Consider the following 20555-nt stretch of genomic DNA (forward strand, 5'->3'; position numbering starts at 1 on the left):
TGGTTCAGGGGCTGGGGGACATGACTTGGGCTTATTTAGTCAAGAGAAAACTGGGGGGGGATTTAATAGCAGCCTTTAACTCCCTGCAGGGGGGCTGCAAAGAAGACGGGGCTGGACTGTTCTCAGAGGTGGCAGATGACAGAACAAGGAGCAATGGTCTCAAGCTGCAGCAAGGGAAGTTTAGGTTAGATATTCGGAAAAACTCTCTCACAAGGCGTTTAGTAAATCACTGGAAGAGATTACCCACAGAGGTTGTGGAATCTCCATCTCTGGAGGTTTTACTCAGCTAGACAAAGCCTTGGCCAGGATGCTGTAGGTGGGGATGGTTCTGCTTTGAGGGGGGGGGACTGGACTCGATGACAACTCCCTTCCAACTCAAATTTTCTATGATTTTCTGTGATTCTATGAATTCAAATGTCAAGTTTCTGACTGCAAGGCATTCAGTGAATCCTTCTACAAAATACTCAAATTATACTTCATAGATATAATGCTCTGTCTTTAAAACCTATACTTAGATAATGCATGAAGTACCACAACTAATTAGATTTTCACTATAAAAATCAATTTTTATTGGAGGTGGTTTTCAATTAACAAGTGTTTCTTGAGATGTTCTACTTAAGGGCCAGGTCCACTTTTGTCAGCATAACACTGCATTTGAATTGCATCTTTTTTGCCATTTTCTGTGCTAGCAGTATTGATTAATACGAGCTGGATTTTCTTCATTAAAATATATAGAATTGTACATGTAAACTTAGGGCACAAAACTGCTATCACAGCTTTACCAGACACTAACATGAACTTATTTTATGACAGATCTGTGAACAATGAAAGGTAAGATGCAATAAGTTCCTTCTCTTCCTGAAAAACAACTAGTCCACCATATACGACTGAAGAAATTTAGCTATTTACTATTTAACTGGTGAGATTAACAACAATAGCTATAACAGTAAGTGGAATTGTACGAACTGTAGGCAAAGCTAGGGCCCCCAAGGGGACACTTGTGTGCCTATACACAAATGCCAGGAGCTTGGGGAATAAACAGGAGGAACTCGTCCTCCTGCTAAGCGCAAATAACTATGATGTCATAGGGATAATGGAGACCTGGTGGGACTCCACCCATGACTGGACCATGGGTATAGACAACTATACCCTGTACATGAGGGATCAAGGGGACAAAAGGGGAAAGGGTGTAGCTCTCTATGTCAATGAAAGCTACACATCCCTGCAGGCCGACATTGGCACCCATGGAGGACGACTTGAGACCCTCTGGGTTAAAATCCGTGGGGAACATGGCACTACAGACCCCCTACCCACGGTCAAGACCTCGACTACGAGTTCGCCAGGAAACTGGCTGAGGCCGCGTGCTCCTGGTGTAAGGTAATCATGGGAGCCTTTAAAGTACCCAGACATCTCGTGGAAGGGGCACTCAGCCAAATCCGAGTGGTGGCAAAGCTCTCTCTCATGCGTGCATGACCTCTGACACAGGAAGTCTACAGGCCGACAAGAGGTAAAGTGCTGCTTGATCTGGTACTGGCAACTGGGAACGACCTATCGATCAAAGGGAAGTTGGGTGACAGTGACCACGGGTTGGTCACCTTCACCATCTGCTGCGTATCTGGCAAGTCAGTCAGTAATACAGAAGTTCTTGACTTCAGGAAAGCAGACTTTGACAAGCTCAGAAGGCCTGTCCGGGAGGCCCTAGAGGGCCACAACCCAAAGGGGAGGGCAATTCAGGAAGAATGGTTGCTCCTTAAGGGAGCAATCCTGGATGCGCAAGCAAAGTCCATCCCATCTCAGAGGAAAGGCAGCAAAAGGGCACAGCGGCCCCCTTGGCTCTCCAGGGAACTAGCAGACCTCCTATGCCTTAAAAGGAAGACCTACAAAGGATGGAGGACTAGTACCACCACCAAGGAGGAATACTCTGGTCTGGTCCAGACCTGCAGAGAGCAAACCTTTACATACAAAGCTTTCACGAGAGAAGGCTGAGGGGGGACCTGATGACAGTCTATAAACTCACTAGGGTAGACCAGAAGGGTTTGGGAGAGACCTTGTTTCCCCAGCACCCCCTGGCATAACAAGAAATAACGGCCACAAGTTGTTGGAGAGTAGGTTTAGATTAGACATCCGTAAGAACTACTTCACAGTTAGGGCGGCTAGGATCTGAAACCAACTTACAAGGGAAGTGGTGCTGGCTCCTACCCTGGGGGTCTTTAAGAGGCAGCTTGATGCCTACCTGACTGGAGTCATTTGAGCCCAGTTTTTCTCCTGCTCAGGCAGGGGTCGGACTTGAAGAGCTACAAGGTCCCTTCCGACCCAACTTCTATGATTCTATGAACGAAGAAAGCCAAGGCTGTGATGCAACTCCAGCTAGCTACAAATATCAAGGACAATAAAAAGTCCTTTTTCAGATATGTGGGGAGCCGGAGGAAAAGCAAGGGCAACACTGGACCTCTGCTAAACCAGATGGGACAACTGACAACCAATGCCCATGAAAAAGCAAACTTGCTAAATGGGTACTTTGCATCAGTTTTTCATCAGTCCCATGGGATGCCCCTGCCCACTGTGGGTCAGGGAGGCCTGGGTGAGGGAGATTCCTTACTCTCCATTGAAGCTGACCTCATGAAGGAACACCGTGACAGGCTGGATACCTTCAAGTCAGCTGGCCCTGATGGTTTACACCCAACGGTACTCACCAAAGAGATGGCAAGCATCATAGCTCAGCCCCTGACACGGATCTTCAAGAGCTTCTGGTGCTCTGGTGAAGTGCCCGAAGATTGGAAAAAGATCAATGCTATGCCTATCTTCAAGGACGGGAGGAAAGTGGATCCAGCAAACTTTAGGCCCATCAGCCTGCCCTCTAACCTGGGGAAGGTCTTGGAAAAGATTATCACAGAGGCTACCCTTAACAGACTAGCTGATGGCAATATCCTGAGGGATACCCAGCACAGGTTTGTTGCGAGTAGGTCTTGCTTGACCAAACTCATCTCGTTTTACAACCAGGTGACCTATCACATGAAGAAGGGAGAGGAGATTGATGTCATATCTTGAATTTAAAAAAGCCTTCAATATGGCATCCCATGATCACCTTTTGGCAAAACTGGCTAACTGCAGCCTCAATCACACCATGATCTGCCGGCTAGGGAATTGGCTTCACAGTAGGACCCAGACGGTGGTGGTTAACAGAAGTCAATCATCGTGGTGCACTGTGACCAGTGGGGTCCCCCAAGGCTCTGTCCTTGGGCCTATACTCTTTAAAATCTTCATCAATGAGGTAGACACTGATGTCAGAAGTAGGCTGGCCAAGTTCATCAACGACAAAACTCTGGGGTAAAGCATCCACACCTAAGTACATGAGGGTGATCCAGGCAGATCTTGACAGGCTCATGAAATGGGCAGACAAGAACCTGATGGTGTTTAAGAACAAAAAATGCAAGGTTCTCCACCCTGGGAAGAAAAACCTGCAGCATCCTTATAGGCTCAGCAGTGCTACACTGGCTAGCACTACAGATGAAATGGACTTGGGGGTCATCACTGACTACAAGATGAACACAAGCCTTCAATGGGATGCTGCGGCTATTAAAGCAAGCAAAATGCTGGCTTGCATCCATAGATGCTTCTTAAGCAAATCCCAGGACATTCTCCCCTTGTACTCGACCTTGGTGAGGCCACAGCTGGAGCGCTGTGTCCAGTTTTGGGCTCCACAATTCAAAACGGATGTGGAGAAGATTGAGAGAGTACAGAGAAGAGCCACATGCATGATCAGAAGTCAGGAAAACAGACCATATGATGAGAGGCTGAGAGCCATGGGACTCTTCAGCCTGGAAAAGCACAGGCTCAGGGGCCATCTGGTGGCCACCTACAAGTTTATCAGGGGTGCTCACCAGGATCTGGGGGCGTCTGTTCACCAGAGCGCCCCAAGGGGTGACAAGATCAAACGGTCACAAACTCCGCTGTGACCGATTCAGGCTGGACATAAGGAAGAACTTCTTTACTGTTTGAGACCCCAAGGTTTGGAACAGACTGCTGCCGGAGGTGGTTCAAGCACCCACTTTGAACACCTTCACAACACATTTGGATGTTTATCTTGCTGGGATCCTATGATCCCTGATGACTTCCTGCCCCTGGGGCAGGGGGCTAGACTCAATGATCCTTCCAGCCCAAATATCTATGAAATCTATGAATTTAAAACAATCTGTTTCAAAATTAACCAAAGAATGCAGAAACACTCAATTGAAGTTTTTTGTTTGTTTGTTTTGTTGGGGGTGGGGGGAGTGGGTTGTTTGTTTGTTTGTTTTTGGGGGGGGGTCCAAATTCTTTAGGGAGAATCCTTTGCTCTACTACTCTGAATAAATTCGGCCATTTATCTCAGGAAAGAATCCAACGACCATATACAACACTAAATACGTTATTGATAAAGTTTTTTAATCAGGCATACCAATTTTAACTGACAGGTCAAATGACAAAAAAAGGCAAAACTGACCGTTTTAGTTTCAAATGTCACAAAGGTAATGCACATGCGTCATAAAAATAAATAGTGAACTCTCCAGAAAACATGGTGCTGGCTCTTCTTCTTTTTCTTTTTTTTAGTGGATTGCAATGGAAGTTGACCACATCCACAGTTTTTTTCCAAATAGTATTAAACATATGAATTACTTGAATGATGTAGTTTAAAACAACAAATCCAAGAATACCACATTGAAGTATGCTGTTAATCTTCACTCCTTAGAATTTTAGGTTTAAGTCCCTATGAAGATTAGCAGAGAAATGTAACTAGAACACTTCCCCCAAAGAAAACTATTCACTTTTTCATAAATCTAATGTCACAGCCAAAAAGCTACATCTACTTTGGGGAATTGCACTACTAAGTTGCATATACATTCGTTATACATTGCAACCAAAATTCTATTAAAATTAAACCAGACCAAACCAAACTAGGCCTCTAAGCAGCAAGACTAAAGCCTTATAATAAAAATTAAGTGAAAGCCAAAAAACGTATATAAAGTAAGGTTAGAAATTTAAAGTATTTATGGAGGAAGAACAAGCAAGAAGAAATTCTCAATCATTCTCCCCACAAAAAACTAAATATTTTACTATCAGTAACATTGGTCACAAGAGCTTTTCCTGTTGCATTTAATAGTGAAATCTTTTTTATAAAATCCTGTTTACATATAGAAAAAGGAATAAACTGTTTCCTGTCAATACAATATTGCTGCAATATCTAGTAATAAAAACTGTTCTCTTCTGATTGTTAGGTTTTCCTTTGGTCATCCCAATAGCTGAACAGAACCACTGTTGGTCAAACTATATACCCAAGTTAATTCTGCAGACAAGTTACTTTACCCAAAAAATACCTTTTAAAAATATACAGTTTGGAAGATCAAGAAATAATATCTTAATAGTCCCTCACTAATAATGTAAGGATGTAGACCACATTATTTTGGTTACATTACGTTATTACTACGGCTTATGGAACACCACAATCAAATAACTCCAATTTTTTAAAATACTGGGGAAAAAAATTCTTTCAGAAGTTTGAAGAACATGCACAACTAAGGGTGGGCGAGAAGGGCACCAGGTAAGAGGCACACCATAATGGTGGCCCCTGGGGAGACCACTGTGTGGGGGCTGCTACAACCAGCGTGCAAGGAACCTATCCCACAGCTGTGACTCCAACCCCCAAAGCCCATGCCTTACCAACACTTTCATCGAGCTCTGCCAGGGCACCCAAATAGCTAGCTGGCAAAAAAGCATTTTAGAGAATGTTAATGACTTAGATGGAATAGAGCATCCCTATAAATCTTGGAGACAGTACCAAGCTTGCAAGGAAAAGGATGCAAATACACTAAAAAAAAGTGGGGGGAACAGAATTCAAAGTCACTTTGAAAAAAATTGGACAACTGGCCAAAAACCAAACACATTTTGATTCAATAGACAAATGCTAAGTGTTACACCAGAGGTAGTCAAACTATGGCACTCATGCCACAAGCGGCTCCTGACAGAGCAGGGAGGGGACAGGGAACACAGCAACAAATAGAGCAGAAAGCAGGCAACAGATTGGGCAGGGGTAGGAGGGGTCTGAATGGCACTCAGCACAGGTGCAGGGCTTACCTTGTGGCATACCTGCCAAAAAGGCTAGCCTCCATTTGCGTTACACTGAGCCAGGAGACATTAAATGTACACATGTAAAACAGAGATGGTACAGTAGGAAAGGATGTGGAGGTTAGTGAATCACGCGCTTATTAAGTCAACAGTGTGACACTGCTGGAAAAAACTGAAATCTCATTTTTGGCTATATTAACAGAAACATCACACGCAAGACATGCATAGCAACTACTCCATGTACTCAGGGCTGGTAAGGCTTTAACCAGAATAATGTCTTATACTGACAACCACACTTTACAAAAAACATGGATACATTTGTAAAAAAGGAGAGGAACAAAAGTGACTTAGAAATGTTGAAGAAAATGAGTTTGTTTAGCCTAAAAAAGAGAAGACTGGGGGAGCCAATCTTCCAGTATGTAACAGAAACAATGGCCAATGGAGGAAGACCAACAACAACAACAAAATCAGTTTAATTTTCAGCCAGGAAGATTTAAGTAGAATACAGGGGGACTACTATAATATCATAAAATCTCCTTTCCTGGAGATTTTAAGAACAAGTTAGACCAGGGATTCCTAAAGGGTCTGCTGCAAAAAATTACTTGATCAGCACCAGATCTGGCCCACAGCGCTCCCCCCACAGGTCCAGAAATCTGGGTGGCGGACTGGCAGCAATTAACTCTGCCACCACTCTGTCACTGCCAAATTTCCAAGCCTGCACCACATGGCAGGATCAGACCATACTGTGGACTGACCTAGCACCACTCACCTAGGCTGCAGGTCCAAAAAGTTGCTGCTTAAGTCTAATTTATTTCTATAGAAATAAATAAATATTACATGTATATATAAACAACATTGGTGGCAGTGCTGGATTAGCTCTCTTCCAACTCTACCTATGATGTTTAAAAGAAATTAACTCAAAAGCCCTGTTTGAGGAACAAGTCACATTTAGCAAATAACTCTAGATAACTGGTTACTAGCCCCTGAAGGTTTGCCAAAAACTAGACCTTTCTCCCAAAAGGTACACCTTTTTGATCTTCCCTTGAGGAATGGGCTTTGCTTCTTCAACTTTTCTTCAAAAAGATAAATAAGATAACAGGCAGTGAGACAGATACGTACTCAAATCCCTATTCAGGACTTTGTACTTCCTACTTGCCCTATCTGAGATGGCTCCGATAGACACTGATATTTGCCATACGATTTCTATCAGCAAAAACAGCTCACAACAACTGACATTACCAGGTGCCCCAAAGAGGTATGTTGCAAAAACTCAACCATCTCTTTCAAATGACTTCCACCAGGGAGCCTGTCAACGTGTCCTGAAAGATTTTCAGTTTTTCCTGCCAAGGTAGATGATTGAGAGTTGACCACTTCAGCTAGTAGGGAGGACATCACTAGAGGCTGACACGGACTCAAAGAAATGCATCCTCCCTGATTATCTTGCCTCCATTCACCAGAAAGTCTGAGAAACTAATGGGAACTGTCTCCTTGCTGAGACAGATCCAGCTCTATAAGAAGTGAATGAAAATGAATGCAAGTACAGGTACTCCTCACTTAATGTTATAACTGAACACTGCATGACGTTAAACAAGCGTGTTCTCTAATAGGTCAGCAATGTAATAATGAAACAACGTTATTTGGCCACTGCCTACTAGCAGGTAACTACCGTGACATAACTGGATTCGCTTAGCTTCAAGAAAGTAACTACGACGTTATGTGGAGAGCAGCTGTACTCAGTACTGAGCAAGTAAGAGTCAAGATGACATTACACTTTGCCAATTGAGACAGTGCCATCCTTAGCACCATGTGCTCAGTTCAGAACTCAATACTGGATCTTAGGAAAGAGCTTCTACCCTTCTTCCAGTGTTGCCTCTCCTCCTCCCCAGAGAAGTTCTCCTTGCAGGAGCCTCTCGGTAGAATCAACCTAAGGACATTTGACAAAAAGGGTTTTTAAAGTGTAGTCTATGAATTCAATGTGATATTGAAGCCCACTGGTGTACTACTGTTTAGTTATTTTCCTTTTTTTAAAAAAAGCTCAATTCCTAAAGGCTGTTGGAAACTATTAAAACATATTGGTCTGCAACCACAGCTTTTATAAAAAACCTGGTACCTTTCTAGCTAAAATCAGGAGGATGCATTATACCTACCCATATTAATTCATAAAGCTTAGCATGTACTAATATTCATACTTTATTTTCTAGCTTTCATCATGATTTGCAAAGTACAGTTGAATTCTAATTTTAATTCAATGAAAATGCACAAAACTGTGTTTGAAAATTATCTTATTGTTGTGAATATGAACTCAGGCTATGAAAACATTTTTTATATTTAAAATGACTAATTTATTAAACAAAGGAAATATCCATAGTTTGTATATTGTATTGATCGTTTCTTGTAATCAAATCCTTCAAGATTTCCTAAATAGTAGATCTCACCCTCTTGCTTTCTTCTCCCAGTTACTGAATGCAAACAAATCATGGTAGTTTCCTAGTTTTTCAACTCCCAGTTCCTCAACTTGGAATGAGATGGCACTGGCTGAATACAACTGATATGAAAAAATGTATTTTGCAGCTATAGAAGAGGTTACTATGGTCAAAGCATTGCAGTGACACTTCAGTGGTTCAACTTTCTCACAAACCTCACCTGCAATTACTGCTTCGTTATTATTATTTAAATGATTTTAGGCCTTCAGAATTGTCATGATTGCAGAATTAATTTTAAATAGATGCTTAAAAATTATGCTTAATAAAAGCCCATTTTAAAAAGCTTTACAGTTTTAAAACCATTGGCATTATCCGCCACAGTTCTATCAACAGCTTTTCATGCTGTAGAACAGAAAGGCATGGAAAGAATTTTAGAACTTATGCTCAAAAGAGCTGAATTATTTTCTTTTCATATTTTAACCTTTAGTCAGTCAACAGATCTTGTAAATAATAGCTCAATAAGTTGTTTTCAGAAAATTGAGACAAAAACACTAGGTTCCAAAGTTTGAAAATAAAGGTTTATGGCATAACTGAAACAAGCTCTTCAGGTAGTAATACCATTAATTGGTTTAAGGATGTACCTTCAAATAGCAGCAAGCTGAATCTCAATGTCCTGCTATTTTTGGTATTCTAGATGCCATAGCTCCAGTTTGGTTTCAAAGGAATAGAAAAAAAAAGATAAGAGTTTGCCTATTTTTACAGTTTAATTTCATGCATCAACCATGCAAAAAAAAATTCTTAATCCATCTCTACAGAGAAATATTTTTCAAAAGCATATTATGCACTACACACTCATATTGCTAACCACCTCATTCTTCACAGACCTATCCAGCTACTCCATTATTAGAAATGTATATGCCAACATGGTAAAACATATTTTTCTAGTACCCTGACAGAAAGAACTGGAACTGCAAAGTAATTAAAGATTTCACTTGGCATAGCAACTTTCAACAGAACTAAGCATTCAACTACTACAGAACATCTCGTTTTGTACTAGTATTCAGTATTAGTTTGGTAAAGCACATCTTAAGAACTTGCACAGGAAAGATGTTTAAGGCCACAGGACTGGGAAAGCCTTCCTGAACTGCTGTTTCCATTCCCCAGCTATCATAAGCAGTGTCCATTGAACTGCACAGCTTCAGACTCAACAGAAAAGGCACATACCAAGATAATGCACTTATCCCAACGTTCAGTATTTAGAGAAACAATCTGCGCTACATTTTTGGCACCTCATTCGGACTCTTACCTGGTTTCTCAGAATGCTCGAGGCATAAAAGTGACCTAACCAATTTGGAAGTGCTATAGCAGCCTTGAATTTGACTGCTCTTAGCCTCTCTCAACAATTATGCAGTTAAACAGAATACACGTATGTTTGAAGTAGATAATAGGAGTGAAGAATGTGTATGTATTTAACCACCATGCAGACAACCAGGGCACATCCAGACAAGTGCGCACATGCATTTCCCCAGGGACAAACTGCAGCAGCGCATAGTTGTGCTGCTGCTACTTGTCCCCAGGGAATACCCCTAGAGTAACTGCCCTGTGTGGGGTAGGAGAGACTGGATGTGTTGCCTCGGCTTACCCCAGCAGCCTTACCTGGGGTCCTGGGTGATCTGGGCGCGCAAAGCCTAGCCAGCAGCCTGAGTGTGGCTCCGACTGGCCAGGCTCCTGTTTCAGGCGGCACACGCTACAGCCATGTGTTCCACCCCACTTTCATTTTCCCTTGGGGGGGTTTTGTTGTTTGTTTTTTTTCAGATGCCAGGATTTCCCAGTATCTAATTTTGCTGCTGCACTGCATATTTGTGCTTCAGCATGGCAAACAGATCCACATGCGCCATGTGTATTTGCAGCACCTCAAAAGGCTTTGAGGTGCCACAATCCACATGGTTCCATCCACGTGGTTGCAAGCCTGATGTTTGTTATAATGGAAGCATTATAGGAAATTTGGGATTGACAATGTTATGCAACAACATATATTATACATATATCAAATATACATCTACATGGAGTATGCGGCACATCAGTTTTTGAAAGCGATAAAATGAGGCCTTATAGGCTCAGCAGTGCTACGTTGGATAGCACTATGGAAGAAAGAGACTTGGGGGTCACCACTGACCACAAGATGAACATAAGCCTGCAATGCGATGCTGCGGCTAATAAAGCGACCAAAACGTTGGCTTGCATCCATAGATGCTTCTCGAGCAAATCCCTGGACGTCATTCTCCCCTTGTACCCGGCCTTGGTGAGGCCGCAGCTGGAGTACTGCGCCCAGTTTTGGGCTCCACAATTCAAAAAGGATGTGGAGAAGCTTGAGAGAGTCCAGAGGAGAGCCACGCGCATGATCAGAGGTCAGGAAAACAGATCTTACGATGATAGGCTGAGAGCCATGGGGCTCTTTAGCCTGGAAAAGCATAGACTCAGGGGTGATCTGATGGCCACCTAGAAGTTTATCAGGGGTGACCCCAGGATTCCCCCAGGATCTGGGGGAACGTTTGCTCACCAGAGCGCCCCAAGGGATGACGAGGTCGAACGGTCATAAACTCCTGCAAGACCGTTTCAGGCTGGACATAAGGCAGAATTTTTTTTTACTGTCCGAGCCCCCAAGGTCTGGAACAGCCTGCCAGCGGAGGTGGTTCAAGCACCTACATTGAACACCTTCAAGAGTAAATTGGATGCTTATCTTGCTGGGATCCTATGACCCCAGCTGACTTCCTGCCCTTTGGGCAGGGGGCTGGACTCGATCTCCCGAGGTCCCTTCCAGCCCTGATGTCTATGAAATCCATGAAATAAAAAGGGATAAAACTGACCGTTCCACTTCATAACTACCACCACTATCACCAATCCTGTTGAAAAGCTCAGCCAAAGATCTTCAGCTCTGCGGATCACAAACCTAACTTCCAGGCTAAACTTCTTTAGAGTCCATTTTTAATAAATTTTCTTGTACTGTCTATACCCACACCTCTACCTGCCCTGAAACAGATGCAGCTGTGCTGCAACTGCACTGGCCAGTTGGCTGGCTGGAAGCCAGCACAACAGGTGCAGGCATTGTGAGCAGTCCCAGGTTGGGGAGTTTCCCCAGCTGCAGGCAACTGGAAGTCCAGCCACCCAGGCAGGATAGAAAAGGCAGCCCCAACAAGAGAGGGGGTCAAGAGCAGCCAGGGGTGGCTGCAGAGGGGGATTTCTCTAGGGTGAGGGGTAGATGGCCACTACCAGGAATGCACGTGGATGGCGTGGTCTCCAGGCAGGCTTCCCTCATCCTGTCAAAGCTGTTACCCACCTGCGCCCGGACAGGGCAACTCAGGCACCAGGACCACAACATGGAGGACAAACTACAGAGACCCTAGATGACCAACACAGGACAAGTGCAACCTTTTTTATTTATAGTTATTGGTTTGTTTTCAGTTATAGATCTGGGGCAGGGAGCCCAGGGCCCATAGTCTGGGGGCAAGCCTCAGGCCACTACTCAGGAAGTAGTGCTTAGTGGATCCTTGGCCAACCCTCCACAACTGAAGAAAAAGGGGCAGGGCATATCAGTATATCCAACCCAACGCTCCCAGCAGCACCACTCCTGTGTCACAGCTACCTGGGCAGCCGCACCATATTTTTCCTTTACCTTGTATAGTTCTCCCTTCTAGATGGTTACATCCCCAGCCAATAATGCATCTAGAGAGAACAATAATACTGCCCCCCAACCTTCATTCTACTAGTTTAAATAAGCCAGTCTCCTCATTCCCCTGATCATCCAAGAAAATTAATACAACTACACATGAATTTTCACACTGATGTAGCACCTTAAGTGAAATAATGACTTATGATACACAAGAGTTTTACACTAAGAAATTAAATAAATATACAAGCTAGAAGAGTGAATTTTTTTTTCTGAGTGGCAAGGGAAAGTAATGTATTTTTTAAATAGAATTTTTAAAAGATCAAAATTTCCTCCAAGTGTTGCCCTGATAAGTATTTTTATGCTCGCAGTGACCTTTTAGCAAACAAATAACCAGCAGTTTGTCAGGGCTTCTGGTCAGTCAGACCCAGCCAGGCCAAGTTCTTGAGCCACCACGTTTGACCATGATCCCTGGCTAATGCAACCACCCCAGTTTTCCATAATCTGATAAATTGGCTGCCAAGAGCACTACTCGGGCTGTAGGCATGCCGGACAAAAGCCTCAGTCTGCTCCAGAAAGCCTCACGTTCACTGCTGTCTCTGGTTGTCCTGGATTCTGACTTGGTTCTGGCTCTTCCCAGCCCTGATCTTAGATATTCCCTGGAACTTGGTACCAGCTCCGATTCCCCTGACTTCTGATCTCAGCTTGTACCCTGGACTTCATCTCTTGGATCCATCTCTCAGGTCTTCTGGAACCTGCCCCATGTTCTGTGCTCCACTGCTCAAGAGCCTGACCTGAGCCCCACTACAGGTGCTCTGATACATCAGTCTGGTATTAGATCAATAGAAAGAAAATTGGCTGCGTCAGGTAGCAGCCTGATGAGGCCAATCATTTGGCCAATAAATGCCGGTGCTGTGCACAGCTGCAGCGCAGCACTGAGGCAGTGAGGAGAGCTGCGTCCAGCTGGTAAGTCTGGTGTGGTGGAACAGGAGAGGGGAGGGAAGGGACATAGGGGGTATAGATCAATGCCCCCCATGGGCAGGGAGGTGGCAAGGTAGGACAGGCACAGGACAAAGCCGTAGCTCATCAAGGGAGGCTCCCGCTACTGCCTGCACCCCGGGACAGCGAGGGCCTGGATCTGCATGGAGCAGGGCAGGCTGCAGCCAGGGTCACCCAGGGCTCTTCTCAGCAGGGGCTGGGCTCAGAGCAAACGCCAGCGGCACTGGGGGGGATGCTGCATCTACCCCAGATTTCACCACAGCTCCACTCCCAGCGTTGCTGCCACCAGCTACCGGCAGGAGCCCTGGCTCAATGCCCCACCTCCACCCACACACCAGGAAGAGCTGGGGCTGAGCCAGGTGGCCGGTAGTGGTGGCAGTGCTGGGAGTGGAGCTGTGGTGAAATTTGGGGGGGATGCAGCATCCCCCCAACGCTGCCAGCACCCACTCCAAACCCAGCCCCTGCCAAGAAGAGCCCCACGCAGCCCGTCACAGCCCACCCCACACAGATCCAGGGGGCACATGGCCCTCCCTAGCCCTCCCAGGGTGCAAGCAATGGCAGGAGCCCCCCCTCCCCCAACAAGCCACACCTCCAGCCTTCCAGACTCCACCTGGGCAGCACCTGCCCCCTCCATCACCATGGGGGCATTAATCTGCCCCCCCCCACAACAGACTTACCAGCTGGAGGCAGCTGTATTGGAAATCGGATCAGTATCAGCTGATATGCCTCCATAAATATCAGCTATCGGTATCAGCCCCAAAAATCTCTAATGGTGAACCTCTAACCCCCACTTAGCTTCAGGGCCTACCTGCAGGCCCAGCCACATAGTCCTGATCCAACCCACACACACAATCATAATTTTTTAGTACTGCACTTGAGAAGGTAGAATCTGCTTCCTCCTTGATATTCTTCATTGCAGAAAAAGTTGATTGTGAGGGTAAGGCAGTGGAGATCTGAATACAGATCTCCGTAATCACTTTTTGGTTTTATCACAGACCTCCTGTTATTCTTCCCCCCTGTATCTCCTATTTCACAGCAGTGTCTTTTATTAAAATTTGCCTACAAAAGTGTGAAGGCAAAACAGATAATGGATTTATGTTTTAGCTTAGAAACCTTTTTGGAAACTTCTTAAGTATGAAAGAAAATAAAACTCCCTCTAATATCTATTTTCTACCTCTCAATCAATTCAAATTGTACTGCAGCCTCTTAATTATGCTTAATGCATTTTAAAATTCTGATACTTCAGAAATGAAACTCAATACTAATACAATGAACAAATGATAAATCACTAGCGGTATACTTTGTGAATTACAGTACAAAGCAGAAAAAGAAATCTGTATTTTAATTTAAACATTGAAAGGACTTTCATCTTCCATGTAGTTTGTAAACATGAGTTATTCTTCATGCATGATCTATGTGATTCTAATAACTAAGGCAGAAAGAGGAAGTGACTTGCACATAACCTCACAAAAGTTTCAGGAGAAATACAAATCAAAAAAGTTTTTGCCCCCAAAACTGTATTTCCACCCCACATTACACATATAGGCTGCATCTACACAAGCAGGGGACTGCGTCTGCAGCAGCACAAGTAGTAGCGGCACAAATTTGTGTTGCTACTTTGTGCCACAGTACGTGCCCCTACCAGTGCACTTTGAAGTGGAACATACTTTCCCACAGCTCCATGTGCTGCAGGGTGCCTCAGCACAGGGCTAGCCAGCAGGAGCAATGTGGAGCCCCTATGTTGAGGCACACTGCACCCCAGCAAACTACAGAGCAGCTGGCTGGGGCACAGTGTGCAGTGACAAGGAAGCCTGCTTCCCTATCTCTGCGTTTGCCCCAGCATGTCATGCTTTGCGCCACTTTTTTTTTTTTCCAGGAGGTGGGAGTGTTGCAGCCAGGAAATCCCAGTAGCAAATTTTGCCCTGGCACTCTAAATTACCAGTGCCGAACATTGTTCAATGTGCAATGCGTGTGGTTTGCAGTGCTGCAAACCACATGTAAGTGCACATCTGAATCCAGCCATGTAGTATCAAGACTGACATTCTGAACACCATGTTACAAGGGATTATTTAGACTGAATAGCACATTTTATTTTAGATCCCTGCATTTCAAAAAGGGGCCAAACTAGTTATTTACCACTCTGAAAATATAGGGGACCATTTAGATTAATGAATATATATGTGATACCAGTTGCTACCTCAAGTCTTATGATGTATAGTATTTTATCTAAAGGTTTGGTGTCCAGAAGAATTATCTGACACTCAGCTTTCATTTTAAAAGCAAGTTTCCAAGCCCATGGCTTTCCATGACTTCAGTGAAAAGCTTGAAAATGACTGAAATGTAAAGGCTTAAACCAGGAAGAAAAAAGAAGCAGCAGCTTTGCTTTCTATTTAAAAAATTATCACATGATTCCCTCCCCATACCCCCTCAGGATTTGGGATTAATACAATACACTGACTACTTTCAACTGCTGGGTCAAACAACTAAAACTATAAGTATGATGTTCAACTCAATACAAGTAAGTACATCTATAATTAATTCAGATCATGTTTTACTCAAGAGTATACCAATTACACCAAAATCAAATACTATCATTTATATCCCTTGGAGCTACAAATATTGTCTTCATTTGTTCTGGAGCATTATATGATTTATGTTCCTATCCTTCAACATTTCTTTGACCACTGAATAAAACAACCTCACTGATAGCAGAGGAACTACACCATGCCAGCCAAATCCTATGCTGGAGAGTTGCCATTGAAAATCCTCAAGCAACCTGAAAAACAATTCCATGTCAGATCATTTTGTTCAGTTCCCCAACATCTTCAACCATGAAGCAACAATTGCAAAAAGGAAAATTAACTTACACACATTTAAGGTGAACCAAGAAAAATTTATTTTGCATTTTTCACTGCAGTTGGCCCATCAGTTCAAGAGGAATAGAGGCCCCCCCCCTTCTCCCCTGCCCCCAGCCTTTCTTTTTACTTGGTGGTTAAGACTCCCTCCTGAGAGACTGAAGATATGGGTTTGAATCCCTTCCAGCAGAGAAGACCATATAATCCAAGTGTCTCATCTTCTTGGAGCATGCTCTAACCACTAAGAAATTACTTGGAAATAGCTGTGACCACTATCGGTCTTCTACAACTGTATTTTTGCATGAAAATTGCTGCAACTGCTGCCTTAGATGAGACAGGTACTAGGCGGCTGAGCTCAGCTGACGGCAGCACCTCTGTGTGACAACACAGCTTTAAGCACTTTAAGTAACCTCAGTCATGAAAGTTTAGACAACTATAAGCACCAGAGCACCTCTCTACAACAAAAGGTAGTATCACAAGATATGCCACTGCCAGCCTGAGACCCAAATCAGAAGTAGCAGAATTACGTTAGTGTGGCTCTGCATACATGCAAATAAACCCTGTTCAGAGGCAGAGCCAATTAGCACATGCATAGTTAAATGAGTATGGTACTGCACCACTTCTTGTTCAAAACCTAGCACCCAAGAAGTGGATATGAACAATTTAACAAACCCTACTGAAATATAATTTAAACAAGAAAAAAGGATCCAACATCTAGTCTCTAATACTGTTGTTGGACACGGTAGATTGAATTAGAAGGCACAGGCCATAGCACGGAAGTAAACATGTATCTAAAATGGTGGCATCAACACAAAATCTTCTGATCTTTCAACAGTGGGCGGATGTTTTGGGGAAGACTGCTGTCAAGAGATGGGATCTATCTGACCAGAACTGGAAAGAACATCTTTGGGTATCATCTGGCCAACCTACCAAGGACAGCTTTAATCTAGGTTCCCGGAGGATGTTGAGCAAAACGCTTTAGTAACAGAGCATACAATCCAGAGGGGAAACCACCAGAAGCAGCAGCTCAACTCTGGGAAAGGGCCACAGAGCCACAGGACAGCAACCATGGGTGTAAAAAGGGAAGCAAGTTGGTTGAAATGTAAAATGTATCCAATGTATGTATATAAATGCAAGAAGTATGGGGAAGCCTTAGCCTGTAATAAGAACTATGATGTGACGGGGGTTGGACCAGATGACCTCCCTTCCAGCCCTACTACTCTATGACCTAGATTGTATAGCATCCAGGTACTGAAGGTTGATGTCTCAAAACTTAATGATAAGGTTTGATTCTTTTCTTTTGGACAGGGTTGTTCATTCTGGTGCAATTGCTTGTTTTCAAATGTTTTCTATTCAGAACCCCACTCAGTCCAACAGTTTTACATGACCTCATTCATAATCACCATTGTTCATGCATCATTAAGAGAAGAGGATTTACCATGCCTTAACTACTCTAACAGAACTGCCCAAAAATGTGAAATAAAGCTGGAGCTAAAACTGCCCTTAGTTTAGCTTTCATGGAGCACAGAGCAGGAGCAAATACACAGCTACTGTATACCAGGGGCCCCATGGTGAAGCCCTATCCATCCCCACAATTACTTGCTCCTACTAGTGAATAAGATGCTTTGTGATGTTTGTGAAGGCCCTGACCTCAGGTGGAGTCACATCCCCTAGTCTGATAACTGCTACTTTAAAGAATACCTTCTCTTAACTGCATCCATTGTTCAGTTTGACTGATCATGCCATCTCAAATAACTTCTCTAGTGAGATATGCAGTCAATTATGAACTCTCTTGGTAACTGTTTGACCAAAACATGATTAATATTGTGAGAAAGTGTTAAAAATCAAATCACTTTGTGTATAAATATAATAGGTACAGAAAAAGAAAAAGAATATTGATGCCAGGCAGTCAACCCTACCCAAAATTTGCTTATATAAAAACATTGAAGATGCTCTCTCACAAAATGTAGAAGACAAACTTTACACAGAAACATGACCTGGACACACATAGCTTGCTTGCGTCAGTCACTGTGCACAAACAAAATTCTCTAACTTCTGGATTCTTAACTTAAGTATATTCAAATGTTTCACATATGTATGCATCACTTCATTAAAGTTCAAAATAAAGTAACTTACAACTTTTAATAGAAATTCCTACCTTGATCAGAGAGAAAATCTAGCATGGTTTGGAGAAGGAAGGACAGATGTCGGACAGAAAGAGCTGGATTCCCCATTCTTCTGGAGGCATAGACCAACTCATGAAGTAAACGCATTTGCACCGCAGCCCATCCTCTATGAGTTCCTGCAAAGTAAAACACTGGAACTAATTTATCACATTTTTATTAAAAACTAAAGAGTGGCTTAAAGCATGGTTATGTTTGGGTCGTCTATAGATGTGATCATTTAAAAGCCTGGTATATAAACCTGAAAATATTAAAAATGCAAGTCAGCAGTTAAATTTAGAGGCAAAAAAGTGGTAGAAATGCTTCCCCCACCCTCTCACTAGAGTATCTACTTATGAAGTCTACTTCTAAATTTAGTTTTATACTCTTGCACTACATAGTGAAATTACCTTTACAACTTGGAAAAAATCAGATTATCCTTTGCCTGTGAAGTAGGAGACAGAATATGTGAAGGTTTTTAACTCATTAAATAAACTCCAGTGTGCCATCAAACACTACTCCACTCACTATAAATGTTCACTTTAAATACAGAAGTTTTATCAACTGTTATTTAATCTTTACAAAGGAAATATTTATTTCCAAGAAATCTTAACAAATCAAACAGAAACAATTTTTTTTTCTGGGTACAGAGCTAAAAAAAATTAATCTTCATGAAGGAGACAGGGATTTTCTGTTGACGCACCATAGCAACTGCTTATGTGCACACTAATGGCTACAGGAAGCTAAATCAAAGTAATTGCACTCCCAATGAAATAAGGGTAAGTTAGCTGCCAATTACTGCAGGTGAACAAGAATGAGGCAGCTACCAAGTAGCAGCTGATGGTGAAACTTTTCCCCATTTTACCTCCTGGGAAGATGTTCATTAACCTGAACAGTTAGTTATAACAGGACAGCTTGCAAGCAGTTCTATTGTGCCATTAATTTGATCTACTTCTTAATGTCTACAATGCTGCTAAAAAGTATCTAGTTGAATATTTTTCTTCAGCTATTATCCTTTAACATCTGGCAAGTCTCCTTCCACAAGTTTTTAATGGAGCCTAAAAATCAATATTTTAATTCTTGCTTCCACATTAGCATCAGTGTGATCATTATTAATTAATATTGCATGCTTATGAAGTGTCTTTGATCTCAAACACTTCAATTGCATATGCACAATTTACATAGTGGAACCTCTATTCCTCACTGAACCTATCTTTCAAATAACTTCAGGGGTGAAATATGACAAAGCAGCAGCACAAAATAGATTAGGACAAGAAATGAAGGACTGAATGAAGCGTTTGAGTAATTCCAGACAGCTCATCTAAGCTGGAAACAAGCCAGGACTCTATCATTAACATTCCTAGTCTTGCAAAGACTGCAGTGACTCTAGCTTTCTCACTCTGCAATGAGCTGTAAGCCACTTACCTTCTATTTTTCATATTAATTAGCAATAAATTCTATATCAGGGCAGGCACCCCCCCACACGGGTGCCAGTGCATGGCACACAAAGGTATTTTGCTTGGTGTGAACGTCTCAGTGGAGATGGGACCAGGGCTGCACTGCATGACAAGGATCGGGCTCCTTGCAGCTCCCCTGCCATCCACCCAGCACACCGACAACTTACAAACTGCGGTTGCAGGTGTTTTTGACACTGCCCAAAAACACAGCCGACCCCTATTCTATACTGTAGAATGCTCCCACATTTTTTTCTTCAAACAACATATTAAGAGCTAGAATGAAAGAAAGAGGACCAGGGACAGGTGAGTACAGACGCAAGTTACAAAAAGGACTAGAAAGTTCAAGACAAGGGGGAGACACAGGTATGAAACTAGGTAAGGTGGAAAGAGATGTGAAAATGCAACCTCTTATGACATTTCAGAATAACAGAACAGAAAAAATAATAAATCATTTGTTCAGTCACTCTTCTTCAACCATAAGGATACTTGAAGTGATCACTGTGGATCAGTGAATTAACTGAAGGCCAGCAGTCATTAAACGCTTGGAAACAACGGATGAAACAGGAAAGATACAGACCCGCAATTGCTATTTACATGTTCTAACCTAGTAGAAGACCCTCAAAAGATCTTAAGGCAAAAGGTGAAGAAAAAAAACCTGAGTTTTATGTTATAATGGGTTGGACTGGACACGTCATTTCCATTTATTCTCAAACTACAAAATAGGGTCCCAATTTGCTTTAAAGAACTGAAAACCCTTGACATGTCGTCTAGACATCACTGCTAGCCAGGATTTCTAAGTATGCTACTATTCAAATAGTACTATTCAAGTAGTTTTAAACTACTAAAATAAAAAAAGGGACATTTAAATGAGATGTGCAAGAGACATTAACCTT

At 42.9% G+C, this 20555-nt stretch overlaps 1 protein-coding gene across 5 annotated transcripts in view; it reads right to left on the reverse strand.

The window, feature by feature from the left end:
- The window catches only part of TRAPPC9 (trafficking protein particle complex subunit 9), an 826451-nt gene that overhangs the window by 750818 nt on the left and 55078 nt on the right, over positions 1-20555 (reverse strand). For all 5 annotated transcript variants that reach the window (XM_090040707.1, XM_090040706.1, XM_090040705.1 and 2 more), the window contains one exon: positions 18202-18345. In XM_090040707.1, coding sequence (XP_089896833.1) covers positions 18202-18345 — 144 coding nt within the window. The remainder of the gene's footprint in view (positions 1-18201; positions 18346-20555) is intronic.

The sequence above is a fragment of the Crocodylus siamensis genome, chromosome 3 (genome assembly GCF_052110815.1).
Source record: "Crocodylus siamensis isolate JL-2025a chromosome 3, ASM5211081v1, whole genome shotgun sequence".
In the NCBI taxonomy this organism is placed as follows: Eukaryota; Metazoa; Chordata; order Crocodylia; family Crocodylidae; genus Crocodylus; species Crocodylus siamensis.